Source organism: Cydia amplana, chromosome 25 (assembly GCF_948474715.1).
Source record: "Cydia amplana chromosome 25, ilCydAmpl1.1, whole genome shotgun sequence".
Classification (NCBI taxonomy): Eukaryota; Metazoa; Arthropoda; class Insecta; order Lepidoptera; family Tortricidae; genus Cydia; species Cydia amplana.
Window position 1 is genome coordinate 7,642,867 of NC_086093.1, and position 16,678 is coordinate 7,659,544.

Here is a 16,678-nt window from a genome sequence, read left to right on the forward strand (position 1 = left end):
CAGTTGTTTTTGGGGGTAAAGGGTCTTACAATAATTTCGAAATGGAAGCACTGATCAGTCTCTATTCTTGATGTAAGAGTTCTAACTCACCACATGATCCCCGGTGTGTGTGTTGACGGCATCTTCGCCAACCAGCTTACTAGCCTCGTCCCAAGTGACGCCCTCGAGGATATGAGACTGAGGTCCGGCGCTGATCTTATCCGCACGGCGGTTATCCTTGATCTGGTGATGTCAGTTTTTATTATTTTAATTAGTTGACATATTTATATACATTACTCATTAAGGAGCTAAGTGCTAAACCGGTTCTTTGTTTAAAGAAAGGGATAAAAAACAACTTAAACGTGTTAATGTACCTGTACGTAACAGTGAATGCCATACGATTAAAAGATATAAAATTCACAAAATGTGACGTTTTCCTATCCTATCATTACAAATATAATATCTATTGTTAATAAATCAATACATTTTATTAAAGATTTATTTTCTATTGTTCTAATAATCACAAACTCTGTCTAAACTTGTAAATAATAAAAAAAAGGAATCACCGAAGGGCTTGGTAACTTCTTCTTTAGTACCTATGTGACTTCTGTTTCAGTTTATTATTAGTCATATTAGTGTGACTACTTAAAAAAACAACTCCGAAAATGTTTAATAAAATAATTTCATTTGACCAAACTTTTGAAAACCGGTTAACTGATTATTGAACCGGTTACGCACTTTCCCTTAGATATTTAAATGATATAATAATTAAAATGATACATACCTGCTGCTGGAGTGCCTTGAACTCCTTAGGGTTCGTGTTCTTGGGCACAAACTGTAGCGTGTCAATTTTGACCGGCGTGCTCGAGTGCGCGGGCGAGCCATCTTGCACCCACTGCCGTACGCCACAAGGTCCAATTCAGGTCGACGGTAACGCGAGTGTGGGAAAAGAAAAAAGTCATGAGTAAAAATGTTGCCAGCCATAAAAAAAAGGTTAGGACAGGATATACTGAGAAATAAAAGTGTGCAAATATAATTTGTGTGGTAAATAAAAATAATGGCTCAAAATTATCTTATTTACCTGGTTACATCGAGCATGTACAGTTTTTTTTAATAAAAATCGCCAGATTTCGTGCAAAGACAAGCATGCTTGGAAGAAAAAATAAATAGAAGTGAATTGTAATGTATTATGTGATTATGATCAAACCTCATAAAAGAAACTAAAGCAAGAAAGTGAAAGATCCCGTTTTTTAATCAAAATTACTGTAAAGCAAATATAAATACATAAATATATACCCACACGTAACCCACATTACTATTGATAAATAAGTATTTCTAAATCATTAAACAGACAATTTCACATTGTTCAAGAATTTGTGTACATTCCATTTTCGTATTGTTTCTGAGTAAATTTGACTTTAAGAAAAATACGGAACTCTACAAATCTTATAGCATCATTTTTTTTTATCCCGCTTGGGATTCGCTTTTGCGCAATATAAATATGTAACAATATGTGTAAAAGAAAAACTCAGGAAGCGACATGTAAAAGTGTTTGTAAAACTGATTACTATTTGTAACCGGTTTTTAATTTTTTACCGGTTAATATAATAACCGGTTTTCTCCCTATTGTGGGTTAAAAAATTAATAATAATAAATTTTCATACTAGGTGCTAAATTAAAAACGTGCAAAAACAATAAAAAAAAACAGGAAAAGGGCGTGCAAGGAGAGGATTTCAGTGGCAACACTTTTACCAATGTAACCTTTTTTTGTTTCCCTACACTGTACAAACTCGATGTGATACCAGGGTAAAATGAAATGCTGTTGATATATTTTTGATAACTTAGTACAAGCTTTAAATATAATAATAATGTTACGATATATATCGTATAGTGTTATTAGTCTAATCTGGTTCTTTAAATAATAACATATGCTAATAACTGCATTCCCGTTGCTAGGGAGGTTTTGGAATTATACTGAGCAACTTTTACTATGGGACATACCCCGAAATAGCGAATTAACGCGACCCTCTATCTATACAGTTACCTATAGTGTATTATTATTTTCCATCGTATTTTCACGGAAACGTACGAACGTGTTTTGCCATTTCAGACAGTCTCGGTACAAAAAGTACTGAGGTTGACTGAAGTACCATGACAAATACCAACGTTTCCGAGAAAATACGATGGAAAACAATTATACGCTATAACTGTACTATAGTTAGCTAGCGTCCGTCTAACTCTGCACCGCATTGAATAGAAAAAAGTAAGGCCGTGTCATTTTAAACGTCTATTTCCATAGAAATTTGACATTAATGAAGACATAACCACACTTTGTCATTGTAAAAAGCAGAGTAAAATATAGAACCATTACTGCAAAATCCCTAAAAAGAGAACCAGACAGACAAACATACAATAATATGTAGATATACCATACGATGCCCAGAATCGACGACTAACTTGTTAGAGAAAGCGAGATGAAGAAAATAAACCGAGTGATAGAAAGAGAAAAAGTACCCGGAAAATAATAGAAAAGTATTTTTTTCTAAATACTTTTACACGCACACGTCGAGTTTATTTTTTAATATATTATCTTTGATGAAAAATAATTGATCTTTAAAACAGCAAATGACGTGCAGTTCTTTTTTATATTTCTAATTAAAAATTCCCTCATTTTAACAATTACCGAAACTGACATTATTATAATAACCTTTTTTTTAAATTTTGATATGCTGACAAATATATCAAAAGCAAAAAGTTAGGTATTGTTTAAAACTACTCAAGTTTCAACAATCTGAGATGTACTTATAAAAAACGTAAAAATTCAGTTTTACACTAATTTAGTAGAAAAACGATAGATGAAGACTGAAGCACTGTAATTTTAGTATCTGTAATATATAAAAACTAGAGTTGAATTGATTAGATTTCCTCCCATATTCCCCAGAAAGCTTATAATTAACTTATAATAGTAACTTTAACCTGCAAAAAATAGTGCTTTAAAAAGCCCCGTAACCAAGCTCCCTTAACGTTAGCGCTTTGTGCGGCAAAAAGTATTTAGAAAAAAAAAAGTGTTTAAAAAATAAAAAAATCGGACGTATGTATTACCTCTTCGTTGTTAGAGTCGACCCACTGCAAAACATTATTATATACATTAGTCACAAAAAACTATTAATTGTATATATAATCATAGAGAAATATAGTAAGACAAGAGTGCTCACCCCATACATCAGTTTTGATACCAAAAAGACTATTAATTTATAATAATAATATAAATTAATTTCAGTGTCGACATCTAGCATCGAGTAGCGGAACTATCAGTACTGCTACATCTATTGTCAAGTAGCAGTACTGATAGTTCCGCTACTCGATGCTAGATGTAGACACTGAAATTAATAGTCTTTTTGGTATCAAAACTGATGTATGGAGTGAGCAATCTATGTATTTTTATCTCTATGATCTAATATAAAATAAAAACACAACATTATTTTAAAAAAACACTTAGTTCTAAAAAACATTTTTAAAAACAGTTATAAAAAACATTTCAAAAGCATTTCACGAGTGAGAGAAGCCAGTGAAAGATTATTTATTCATATATTTTATTGATTTGTAAACATATATAACTCTATAAGCACAATTATATGTGAAGCGAAGTACGGTATATCCCGATTTACGCAAAACAGATTGTTTTGGAGATACAATAGTGAATTAAAAGTGAATACTTCTGAGATTGCATAAGGGCCCGATACAGAAGGACTGCAACCAGACTGCAATTTGTATGGGAACTGCACGCCAACTGCATACAAGTTGCAGTCGGGTGGCAGTTCATCTGTGCCAGTAAGAGATTGCAAATAACGATGGTATTTCAACATCCTTATTTTGTTGGTAAAATGAACAATAATTAATTAATAGTTATTAATATAAATATATACACTATTTGCTATCAAAAGTGAAATTACAAATTAATCATCATTAAAAAAAGTTGTTCCGAATGTGATTTCTATTGTAAGTTTACAAAACTTTAAAATAAATTGTTTTTCCTTTGGTGACAACCCTATTATAATAAATAGGGTGACCAAAGGCCTTGCAAAATCGGGATATCCTTTTTAGAAAAAACCTCAAATCATACACACAATAGCAATAAGCATTATAATGATTATAATAAAACACGTTAAATATATTAATATCTGATTAAAATATCTCTCTACTTAACTAAAATAATTTCGATGCTTATTATTGGATAAAAATTGCAAACGTCAAAAAACTTTTTTGTAAAGATTTTTGAGCCATTTTGAGCGCATCTGCTATTACTGTGGAATTATTAATTATTTATTCAATAAATATTTACTGACTGTGTTACAGGGAATGTAGAATATCAAGAAGGATAACATTTCTTTTTATTTCCTATTTCTATGACAATTATTTAAAGAAACAACAAAAAATGTAGAAATAGGCACGAAACAACTAGGTACATAGAATTCTAAATAAATTCGATTAAATTCGAAACAACTACATTTTAAAAAAAGCACAACCCAGCCCCGTAATGAAGAAAAAGTATAAAATATAATAAAAATAGTAAAAATAAACACTTGGAATGTCCTAGAAAAAGTAAGCTTAATAGTCACCGTAGTTGTGACCATAAAGTAATAAAAAGCGGCCAAGTGCGAGTCGGACTCGCCCATGAAGGGTTCCGTATTTAGGCGATTTATGACGTAAAAAAAAAAACTACTTACTAGATCTCGTTCAAACCAATTTTCGGTGGAAGTTTACATGGTAATGTACATCATATATTTTTTTTAGTTTTATCATTCTCTTATTTTAGAAGTTACAGGGGGGGGGACACACATTTTACCACTTTGGAAGTGTCTCTCGCGCAAACTATTCAGTTTAGAAAAAAATGATATTAGAAACCTCAATATCATTTTTGAAGACCTATCTATAGATACCCCATACGTATGGGTTTGACGAAAAAAACATTTTTGAGTTTCAGTTCGAAGTATGGGGAACCCCAAAAATTTATTGTTTTTTTTCTATTTTTGTGTGAAAATCTTAATGCGGTTCACAGAATACATCTACTTACCAAGTTTCAACAGTATAGTTCTTATAGTTTCGGAGAAAAGTGGCTGTGACATACGGACGGACAGACAGACGGACAGACGGACAGACGGACAGACAGACAGACAGACATGACGAATCTATAAGGGTTCCGTTTTTTGCCATTTGGCTACGGAACCCTAATAAAATTACGTATATCTAAACATCTTAAAACATTATTATATGATTGGACTGTGATGATTTTGTAGTTATATTTTTTAAACCAAATACGAACTTTTTTAATCGAATATCCAACAATATTAATATTTTACTCACCACTAGGGTTTGCACGACGGATCCGAAATGTATGGGAATATCCGCGTGGATCCGGATAATTTCATACATTTCGGATCCGGATTGCAAACCCTAATTACCACACAAAAGCGATATAAATTCAAAATTTACAAAATAATCTTTGCCAAAAATATAAAATTTTCCATACTAGCATAATTTTGCCCCTTGGCTATTAGGGTGATCATTTGATCAAAATTATTAATAGACCGAGACTATTCCTAAAGCGTAACTAATAGACATCTAGTGTCTAATTCTGGAGAACCGTACACATAATACGTATTTCTACGTCGTACGTATACGTCAAACTATAAAATAACATAGAGTATTTCTCGGCTATAGAGTTGCCAGCCGATATTCTCGGAACATACTCCCCTCATAACAGTCATAACCCATGGCTCATATATGAGCCGCAACGCTTATGGTGACGTCACATCGTGGGAATTCCAGTTTTTTTATTATTTTACTCATATCGATGTTTGAAGGATATGACTGTAAGTGTAAGTGCTACTTTCCAGAATTTTATCCAAATTCTAGACACTTAATTTTAAGGAAAGGAAAAGTGACGGAAAGTGACCCAATAGAATATTATAGCCAATTTTTATGAAACTTGATTTTAAAAAGGATTTTATGAGTGATTACGAATATACTTGTTGGGCCCGATAACAGGAGCGTATTCAAATGACTCTCAAGCGAAAAAAAATTTAAGAACCATTTTACAGTAAAAATAGTAGAACAGTGAGCCACAGTTCACAGTACGAGGGGCGTTCAATATATAATGAGAATGAGATGCAAACTCTTTAAATATTAGGAAAGTAAATACTGGCCGACAAAGCTAATCTACCTAGCTGATTGCCATGAAAAAAAAAACTAACTGTTCTTTGTTTAAAAAAAAAATACGGCGATTTCTTTGCGATGATATTGAGTACGTTAGCGATAATGGAGAAAATTGAACTGCGCGCCGTTATCAAATACTTGTGTTTGAAATTTTTTTCTATGGACCAAGTCAATTTAGATTTACGGGACACTTTAAGGTCTAATCCTCCTCCGTATTCGACAGTCGCACGTTGGTGCGCCGAATTTAGACGTGGAAGAACATCGACCATGGATCACCCCCGCTCCGGACGCCCTACTACAGCAGTAACTGAAGAAATTGTGAAAAAAGTTGAAAACTTAGTTTTGGCGGATCGTCGTGTCACGGTTCGTTTTATTGCTGAAAATGTAAAGATTTCAACGGGGAGCGTGCATAATATTTTACATGAACCCTTGGGTATGAAAAAGGTATCGGCGCGTTGGGTACCCAGAATGCTTACTGACACGCAAAAACGAACTAGAGTCGAGATTTGTCAAGAAGCTTTGGACCTGATACAGCAAGACCGGGAACTTTTTTTGGGGCGATTTATAACAATGGACGAAACATGGCTCCATCATTACGACCCTGAAACGAAACTGCAGTCTATGACATGGAAAAGGCCATCATCTCCAACTCCGAAGAAATTCAAGGTGGGCCCATCTGCCGGTAAGGTCATGGGCTCTGTTTTTTGGGATGGTAAAGGGGTCGTAATGATTGAGTATCTCGAGCATGGAGCCACTATTACGGGCTCTTTATATGCCAAACAAATAGCAACATTGCGCAATTAGATCCGTGAAAAACGGCGAGGTAAACTCTCGAAAATTGTGTTGTTCCATCAGGACAATGCACGGGCACACAAGTCCGCCGTTGCAATGGCTGCAATACGTGATGCTGGGTTCGATATCCTTAAGCATCCTCCGTATTCACCAGACCTCTCCCCTAGTGATTTCTACCTATTTCCGAGATTGAAGGAATACCTAAGAGGCAAGAAATTTGAAGACGACGACGCGGTAGTCGCTGCAATATAAGATTTTTCAAGTACTCAAGATGAAACCTTTTTTAGAAATGGAATTTTAATTTTAGAAAAAAGATATACTAAGTGTATTATGCTAAAAGGTGACTAAAATAAAATAACATTTAATAAAAGTTGTATATAACATACTCATTCTCACTTTTTATTGAACGCCCCTCGTACTGAACGCTTTAATCTAATGATAAAATGTTTGGACCTTGACCTTCTGGTAGGCTTTGTAGGAGTTGCAGACGCTATACTAAATAATGCCGGACATCCATTAATTTACTGTTAAATTTTTTGTTCAAAAATATTTTTGACCCGAACAAAGTCTAAGCGTAGACAACCCTAGCGTTGTTTCGCCGGCGCGTGCGGTCAACGACCCGCACTTTCAAGGTCACTCCGCATTGCTGTGTATTTCAAAACGGCACCTATTCGCTTTTTGTGATTATCTGTTGGTAATTTAAAGGTTTGCTCCGCTAAGGGCCCTGGATGTCCGTCAAGGGTCTCTACTCGGCCTCGAGGCGGAGGTATTCTACCTTGGTGATCTTCTTGGGGTCGTTGGTGCCTGTCTCAAGGACCTCGACGTTCTGGTAGACGATGGGGGAGTTGCTTAAGCTTTCGGTACATACACCTACTCTAATGTACTGTTTAAATTTTTGTTCAAAACTGTTTAAAACCCTAACAAAGTCTAAGCGTAGACAACCCTAGCGTTGTTTCGCCGGCGCGTGCGGTCAACGACCCGCTTTTTCAAGGTCACTCCTTACTATTATGTATTTAAAACTGTAGCCATTTGGTTTTAAAAGGTTCGCTCTGTTACCAGGGCCACAGAAGTGTGTAGTGGGACTACTCGGCCTCGACGCGGAGGTATTCTACCTTGGTGATCTTCTTGGGGTCGTTGGTGCCTGTCTCGAGGACCTCGACCTTCTGGTACACGTTGGGGGAGTTGAGCCAGCGCGTGCGCTCGCCGACCTTACCGGTGCCCTTCTTCCAGATGCTGTGAAGAAATGTTCATTTTAGTCACAGAATATTAGTACTAGGTACAGAAGGTTCACTCTAAATAAGTTTTTGGCAAAAAAAACATTTTTGGTACAAGCTTTTACCGCTGACTGCACTTTTCTTACGACAGACAACTAATACTCATCGAGACAATTCCAAAAAGCCCTAACACAATTAGGTTGCGTTGTTTCGTCACAAAGTTCCTATGGCCACCTCCTGTATCCATCATCAGATCGACTCGATGGTACCATAATATTGCATTGTCATCCGACTTACATGTGTATGCAAAATTTCAGCTCAATCGGAAACCGGGAAGTGGATCAAATTTAACTTGCAAGATTTGATTACAGACAGACAACGGGACAGGTGAAACTAAATAAAAGCTTGTAAAACAAACGCGTCTATTACGACAGATATGACCGCTAGGTGGCGCAAGCGCGCGCAGGCGTCCGTTCCGTAGCGGTGCGCGGCAACTACTATGGCTAGACACCGAAAGGTGTGGGCCGCATGTACTTGTAGCGACGCGACGAAATCGCGGAGTGAGCCACGCCTGGTAAAGGTTCTCATTGTCATTTTGGCTACGGATCTCTTAATACAACATACCCTTGTCGGTAGAGCTCCTCTTCTTCAAGAAGATATCCCAGAGAGGACACGGCCGGCGGCACTTCCACATCGTTCTTGGGTCTCGGCACCTCGTTCTGGTAATAAACAAAATATTTACACATTATAGTAAACGAAAATTACTTCCTGTTTAGAATAGCTACGTGTGGTTGGGAACAGTCAAAGTTTTGTCACAGAATAAATAATAGTACTAAGTACAGAAGACTCTCTAACAAAACGCGTCTGTCACGATCAGCGTCTAGGTGGCGACAGCGCCACGCGCGGCTTATGGCTTTCCTCAAAGGGCCGAACGGATGTACTTTTAGCTACCTGTAGCAAAGCGACGAAATCGCGGAGTGAGACACGCCTGGTTTTGTATAGATGGCGCCAGCACAGGTTTTACCTGTGTCGAGTTTTATTGTATGAGATTTCGCACAAAGGGCTATCATCCAGGACTGACATGTGAAACCTATGCTGGCGCCATCTTCCACCGGCCAACCCCATTATAAGACATTGGAAAAAAGACATTGCAGTAATTTTTTTATACGATAATTTCGAGGAGGCTTCGAAAAATTCTGTAATAAGGCCTCGTGAATGTCAGCAACAGCTCCGTACTGGATTAGGGTCCACAATATGTGGAAATAAATATGTCCTGTCAAACATGCCCTCTTAACTTTTGTAAGACGTCCCTCGCGAGTTCATATTGGATTAATTAATTTTTTTTTAACAAAACCACATGCTATTAATTTTACTTAAATGTCGAGCTTTTACATGAAAACATGTGCTATCATTTGTTTTAGGCGTATAAAAATAGCGGTGTGACAAGATGTCGTTACAAGGTTATATCTAAAGCAGTATCACAGGATCCATCTTCCGTCGATCAAGGTATAAGTTATAAACTGAAATACATGTCATATACTCAGAAAAAGTGACCCAACCCAACTCGGTATCATCTGAGATGATTCAGTTAGAAGGTAGAACCATACTTCCTTGCGTTATCCCGGCATTTTGCCACGGCTCATGGGAGCCTGGCGTCCGCTTGGCAACTAATCCCAGTAATTGACGTGGGCACTAGTTTTTACGACAGCGACTACCATCTGACCTTCCAACCCAGAGGGTAAACTAGGCCCGTATTGGGATTAGTCCGGTTTCCTCACGATGTTTGCCTTCACCGAAATGCGACTGGTAAATATCAAATGATATTTCGTACATAAGTTCCGAAAAACTCATTGGTACGAGCCGGGGTTCGAACCCGCGACCTCCGGATTGCAAGTCGCACGCTCTTACCGCTAGGCCACCAGCGCTCAAGGTAGAACCATACTGTTCTACCTTAGAGGTGGCCAGGGGGCGCCATGAGCCTTCAGTATGAAGTGCATATACTTGGAAAAATTCGACCTATGCCGCTGTCCCCCGGTGGCCGAGAGGTAACAGGCACCTGCCGCGATAGCAGAGGACGCTGGTTCGATTCCAGCCTGGTGCACTAGAGGCTTGGGTCACTTTTTCTGAGTATATGACATTTATTTCAGTTTATAATTTATATAGTAAAGTGTCATTCAATAGAACTTGCTAACTATGTAAACAAACCGCCATACTAAAATTGACACTGAATGTCAAATTACTAGTAACTTTGTTTACATAGTTCGCAAGTTCTATTGAATGACACTTTAGTGTGACTACTCGAAATAATAACAAATTAAAATATTTTCTGAAAATAATTTAATTTGTTCTAGTATGTAACAGGGATGTTGCGAACATCTGCATCCGCATCCGCAACCGCGGAACTTCTGCATTATTTTCAACATCCGCATCTGCATCCGCATCCGCATAAAATCGATGCGGAGCTTATGCGGATGCGGATGTCGAACAAGTCGGTACAGGAACGTCTTAGCGGCGGCGTAAGTGCTAGATAATTTCGTCATTACCTATAACGAAATCGTCTAGATCCAGAAAAGTCGGCCAAGTTACTGTTTATTAAATATAACGCACCTATATTCTTGCTCAAATACTAAACGTTTCGTTTTTTTAAATAAAAAAATACTAAAAATGTAATATTTGACGTTTTCTAAGTACCTAATCTTGACATCCGCATCCGCGGATTTGAGCCTTTAAATATCCGCATCCGCATCCGCGGATGTCAAAAAATCTGCATCCGCAACATCCCTGGTATGTAAGGTATAAGTGAACATAAGTTGTGTACCTTGATGAGCGGGTGCCGGTAGATGTAGCCGGTGCGGAAGCCAGCATTGTCGAGCATGCGCATCAGCGCCTCAAACTCCTCGCCGCCCACGCGCCACTTGGCGTCGCCGGCCGGCGCAGAGCGCGACTGCTCGTAGATCTGAAACAATACCGGCTCTTGTAATAAAACCAAAAAAAAACAAACAGGTGTTCCACAGCCTATCTGAGTTCTGGGGCCTATCAGAGAGGAAGGTGGAACTCGGAGGCGAAAGAAAAATAGGGAGCTAGAGGAGCTGGTTGCGATGCCCAATATAATTGGCGAGATCAAAGCCACACGACTCCGCTGGCTTGGTCACCTGGAGAGGATGGGGGAGGATCGTGCTGTGAGAAGAGCGTATGTGGGGCGCCCGGGCGGAAAACGTCCGTCTGGGCGTCCCAGATACCGCTGGAGTGACGAAACCTAAAAAGACCTGTCCGCCCTCGGAATACCCAACTGGCGCGAAGTGGCGCAGGATAGGGCAGAGTGGCGCTCTCTTGTGTCAGAGGCCAAGATCCTCTTTGGGTCACTGAGCCAGTTATGTATGTATGTATGTGAGTGTCCCAGTGCTGGGCAAAGGCCACTCCCCTTGATTTCCACGACTCCCAATTTGGTGTTTCCTCTGGCTAGTTGTTCAGGAAGTTGTCCAGGTCATCCCGCCATCTCCGTTTGGGCCTGCCCCGTCCACATCCCTCTACCGGCATCCACTTGGCAAGCTAGCCCACCTCTCCGGATGCATGCGGTAGACGTGAATAGTTATACTAAATACTTTATCCGTCTAAACCATAGAGAAATAAGTAAGTATAGATTGCTCACTCCATACATCAGTTTTGTTACCAAAATGACTATTATTTTCGTAGTCGACATCTAGTGTCAAGTAGCGGAACTATCAATACTGCTACAGTCAGCTGGCTGGCGTGGTGGAAGGCCTCTTCAACAGCCACCTGGAACGCCTAGACCTGGTGTGCTCACCTTGTGCCTAGTCTCCTCGTCCAGCAGATGCAGGTCATCCTGAGGAACAGCTGCCAGGCGCAGTTGGACCTCACAAGCGGCAGTCAGCTGCCTGGCGTGGTGGAAGGCCTCTTCAACAGCTACCTGGAACACCTAGTTCTGTGTCCTCACCTTGTGCCTAGTCTCCTCGTCCAGCAGATGCAGGTCATCCTGAGGAACAGCTGCCAGGCGCAGTTGGACCTCACAAGCGGCAGTGAGTTGCCTGGCGTGGTGGAAAGCCTCCTCGAGAGACGCTCCGCAGCAAAGGGCTCCGGCGCCGCTCAGCATGAGCACCTTGGCTGAGGGTCCGAGGGCGCGGACCATCTTCTCATGCTCCTCGTTGTCCAAGAGACCTGAAAGATGTATGACGTCAGATTTGCGGAAAGCATAGAACTGACAGCTCGTACGTAAACCTTATTACAAAAGACATAAGGTCCACCGATGGACAGTTAAGAGTGGTGCTGTAGATTCTCAAAACAAAGAGATCCTTCAGTCTTTTATCTTTTAGTATCAGGCGCAGACATATGTATATTTCTATGGGCGCAGATAAGCTAACCGTACGATTTGTTTTATCGCAATCGGATCGGAAGTCATTCTGGTGCACGTGTTCAAGCAGTGCAAGGGTTTAGATTAGATAGACTATTGCTTTCGATTGCAATGATCCGTTTAGCAACCTAATGGTAAGAACTAAGAAAGCTCCTGCATTATTGGCGCGGTCGGTAGGACAGTATCACCCGACTTTTGTCCCGCTATCCAAGTCGCATTTCTCAGCCGATTCTCGAAAATTTTGTGATCAGGTTTTTGTTTCGGTCGATTCAGTTTTCGGTAAATTTTCAAAACTGCAGAACCTCAAGTGTTCGGTCGGTCTACAGCTAACAGAGCCACAAGTAAATGCTTACCAGATGGCACGCTGTGCTGTGGTATAGAGTCTGTGCGGAAAGAGAAGAGTCGTGGAATGTATGGGGCCCAGTACATTCCACGACTCTTCTCTTTCCGCACAGACTCTACCAGGGGTCCCAATAAGGGGGCGCGGCCTCGGGAGCAGGCCTCTCCGGGTGCTGGACACGGCGAGTGCACCGGAAGGCAGCTGCAGCACATAGCGCCGGCCCGGACGGGCTGTATGCACGGTCGCGTGGAGGAAGCCTGGATAACTGGCACTTACCAGGCGGCACGCTGTGGTAGGCCAGGGGTCCCAGCAGAGCTGATTCATGGCTGATTGGCAGCAGGCCGCGGCGGGTGCTGGAGATGGCGAGGGCGCCCGGCGAGCGCAGGTGCAGCACGCAGCGCAGGTCCGGACGCGCCGCGTGCACGGACGCGTGCAGGGAGAAACCTGGAAAACCAAGGAAATTAGGTGAATAAGCGGTGTTCTCATGATGCATACCTCCAGGAGTCATGTCTTAGATTATGAGCTATAAACTAATGGCAGTATAGGACTTCAGGTGTTGAAACGCTCATCTTCATTATTGACAAGGAATTTGGTGGTCCCCTGGTCCTGCACCGCTCCCTGTATGTCGACCTTCACCAGCGAAGAGGCGGTGACCTCATGCGGGAGTAGGCCGCGAGTTGTCAGAACTTGCTCCACGGGTGTTGAGACACTCACCTTCAACGTTCACGGGGAAGTTGGTGGTCCCCTGGTCCTGCACCGCTCCCTGTATGTCGACCTTCACCAGCGAAGAGGCGGTGACCTCATGCGGGAGTAGGCCGCGAGTTGTCAGAACTTGCTCCACGGGTGTTGAGACACTCACCTTCAACGTTCACGGGGAAGTTGGTGGTCCCCTGGTCCTGCACCGCTCCCTGTATGTCGACCTTCACCAGCGAAGAGGCGGTGACCTCATGCGGGAGGAGACCGCGAGGAGTTGTCAGGACACTCCATGGTGTTGAGACACTCACCTTCAACGTTTACGGGGAAGGTGGTGGTCCCCTGGTCTTGCACCACTCCCTGCATGTCGACCTTCACCAGCGAGGAGGCGGTGACCTCGTGCGGGAGTAGGCCGCGAGGAGTGGTCAGGACTTGCTCCGCGGGTGTTGAGACACTCACCTTCAACGTTCACGGGGAAGTTGGTGGTCCCCTGGTCCTGTACTACTCCCTGCATGTCGACCTTCACCAGCGAGGAGGCGGTGACCTCATGCGGGAGTAGGCCGCGAGGAGTGGTCAGGACTTGCTCCACGGCGGTGTTCAGACGGGCGGTGATTTGGCCATTGATGCCGGCTGTAATAATAGAAACCGTATAAATTACTTTGCGAAATAGGTATAATTTCATCAAATAAATCATAATATTAACTGGTTGATGAAGTAAAAGCGTTATGAGTAATCTCTCATGTAACACAATCTCCCAATGACCAAGGTCAGTTCAGCAGGATACTAGCACAAGCTATGGTCTAGGTTTTTAGATTTCGATCTATAAATTCGTCGGGGGCAAAGAGTTGCCTGTAAAAATATCCACCACAAAAGGTTCACCAGACGTTGGCAAGCTGCCAACATGCAGCGAGGGTCTCGCCCTCAATGCCGTTAATGTGGAGCACACCGTGCCCTGTAGGGACCTGGAGCCGTCCACTTACTCTGGGTCCACCCGAACAGGTCCACCAGACGGTAGCAAGCCGCCAGCTTGCAGCGGAGGATCTTCTCGCCCTTCTCGTAGCCGAAGCCCTCGATGCCGCGGATGTCGTTGATGGGAAGCACGCAGCTGGGGCTCTGAAACGTTTCACATCAATATTAGATAATCTAATTCAACTGCTCGCAGATTAAGTGGAACTAACATTAAACCTCATTGGAATTAAACTGTCTCCTGACCCTGAACGGCATCTTCAGGGTCAGGAGTGCAGTATGCAGCCTGCCGCCGACCATCTCCCGTTTGCTCTGTAACAACGGCGCGTCTCCCTTGTCGTGCTGCTTCAGCACTCCCCGCTCCTCGCGTTAGAGCTTGGAGGACATGAGCTGCCACTGTGGCTGTCTTACCTGAAGGTGCCGGTATGCAGCCTGCCGCCGACTATCTCCCGTATGTGCTGCAGCAGCGGCGCGTCGCCTCCCTCGTGCATCTGCTGGTCCAGCACTCGCTCCAGCTCCTCACGGAGTAGCTCGGATGGTTCCTTACCCTGAAGGTGCCGGTGTGCAGCCTGCCGCCGACCATCTCCCGTATGCGCTGCAGCAGCGGCGCGTCGCCTCCCTCGTGCATCTGCTGGTCCAGCACTCGCTCCAGCTCCTCACGGAACAGCTCGGATGGTTCCTTACCCTGAAGGTGCCGGTATGCAGACTGCCGCCGACCATCTCCCGTATGCGCTGCAGCAGCGGCGCGTCTCCCTCATGTTGCTGGTCCAGCACTCGCTCCAGCACCTCACGGAACAGCTCGGATGGTTCCTTACCCTGAAGGTGCCGGTGTGCAGCCTGCCGCCGACCATCTCCCGTATGCGCTGCAGCAGCGGCGCATCGCCTCCCTCGTGCATCTGCTGGTCCAGCACCCGCTCCAGCTCCTCACGGAACAGCTTGGAGGACATGAGCGCTTCCACGCGCTTGCGGCGCTCCATTTCGCGGACATCCTGGGTACAAAGTGAATGTTTCATTATTTGACATTGTGGTAAAACTGTCTCTGCCGGTCTAGCACGAGTTGCGTTCTCGCGCGCTCCATACATCTGGCGCGACTTCAAGTATGGACTCAAGCGCGAGAACGCAACTCATGCTAGACCGCCAGATATACCTATGAATTGTGTAATTTTACGAATGTAAATATATTTAATCTTGTCAAGAGCACGAGAGTATTGAATTCGGGACTTCAATAGTTTAGTTTTTTACAAAATCTTGCTCTACTAGTTTCTGCTAGTGTCTGGAATGTTGATTTTTGATAAAAACCTATCCTAATGTCCTTCCTTTTGAGTCAAACTATGTCCAATCGGACCAATTGTCCATACATACGTCTGTCCATCTAAATCGGTTAAGGCGTGAAAAGGTAACAGACTGTCATACATCCTCCCAGAAATCAACACAAGTGCAACAATAATGCGTCAGTCATCAGCACATTAACGTCTCTTCATTGGCACCCTCTTATCGTTTTGTTTATCGGCGCTAAGTTGACAGCGAGGGGTTCTAAGTGTGCGATAATATGTATTTGTTCTCACTTAAGTGCTGTTGGAAGGAAGGAATGTTCTAATACTTCTAATACTTAATACTCAACTTTCACCTAATTTTAGAAGAGATTTTTAAAGTACAGAGTGATTAAATATACGTGAGTACATCGTAAAATGCTTAATGTTAGTAAACGGCTGATGATGTGATGTGATCAAAACGCGCCTGTGTGACGGCTCTGCCACGACATTGCGCGACTTGCGACGGCGACGAATAGGTTAAAGCGAGACACAGCGATCAGACCTTTCGTTCCCACCTATGGTTGCCGCCGTCGCAAGTCGCACAATGTCGTGGCCGACCCGTGACAGAGGACCTTAGAAAAACAGGCCACGTGCGAGTCGGTTTCGCCCATACCGAGGGTTCCGTACCTTTTAGTATCTGTTGTTATAGCGGCAACAGTAATACATCATCTATGAAAATTTTAACCGTCTAGCTAATACGGTTCACGAGATATAGCCTGGTGACAGACAGACAGACGGACGGACAGACAGACAGACGGACAGACGGACGGACAGCGGAGTCTTAGTAATAGGGTCC

At 42.5% G+C, this 16,678-nt stretch overlaps 1 protein-coding gene across 1 annotated transcript in view; it reads right to left on the bottom strand.

Annotated features, from left to right (window-relative positions):
* Positions 1 to 16,678, bottom strand: part of LOC134659622 (protein hu-li tai shao) — a 98,370-nt gene that overhangs the window by 18,605 nt on the left and 63,087 nt on the right. Inside the window, exons 4-14 of the mRNA XM_063515304.1 lie at positions 15,385 to 15,558; positions 14,584 to 14,716; positions 14,063 to 14,233; positions 13,187 to 13,354; positions 12,157 to 12,377; positions 11,020 to 11,157; positions 8,826 to 8,920; positions 8,100 to 8,220; positions 3,082 to 3,105; positions 764 to 874; positions 91 to 222 (exon numbers count right to left, since the gene is read on the bottom strand). Coding sequence (XP_063371374.1) covers positions 91 to 222; positions 764 to 874; positions 3,082 to 3,105; positions 8,100 to 8,220; positions 8,826 to 8,920; positions 11,020 to 11,157; positions 12,157 to 12,377; positions 13,187 to 13,354; positions 14,063 to 14,233; positions 14,584 to 14,716; positions 15,385 to 15,558 — 1,488 coding nt within the window. The remainder of the gene's footprint in view (positions 1 to 90; positions 223 to 763; positions 875 to 3,081; positions 3,106 to 8,099; positions 8,221 to 8,825; positions 8,921 to 11,019; positions 11,158 to 12,156; positions 12,378 to 13,186; positions 13,355 to 14,062; positions 14,234 to 14,583; positions 14,717 to 15,384; positions 15,559 to 16,678) is intronic.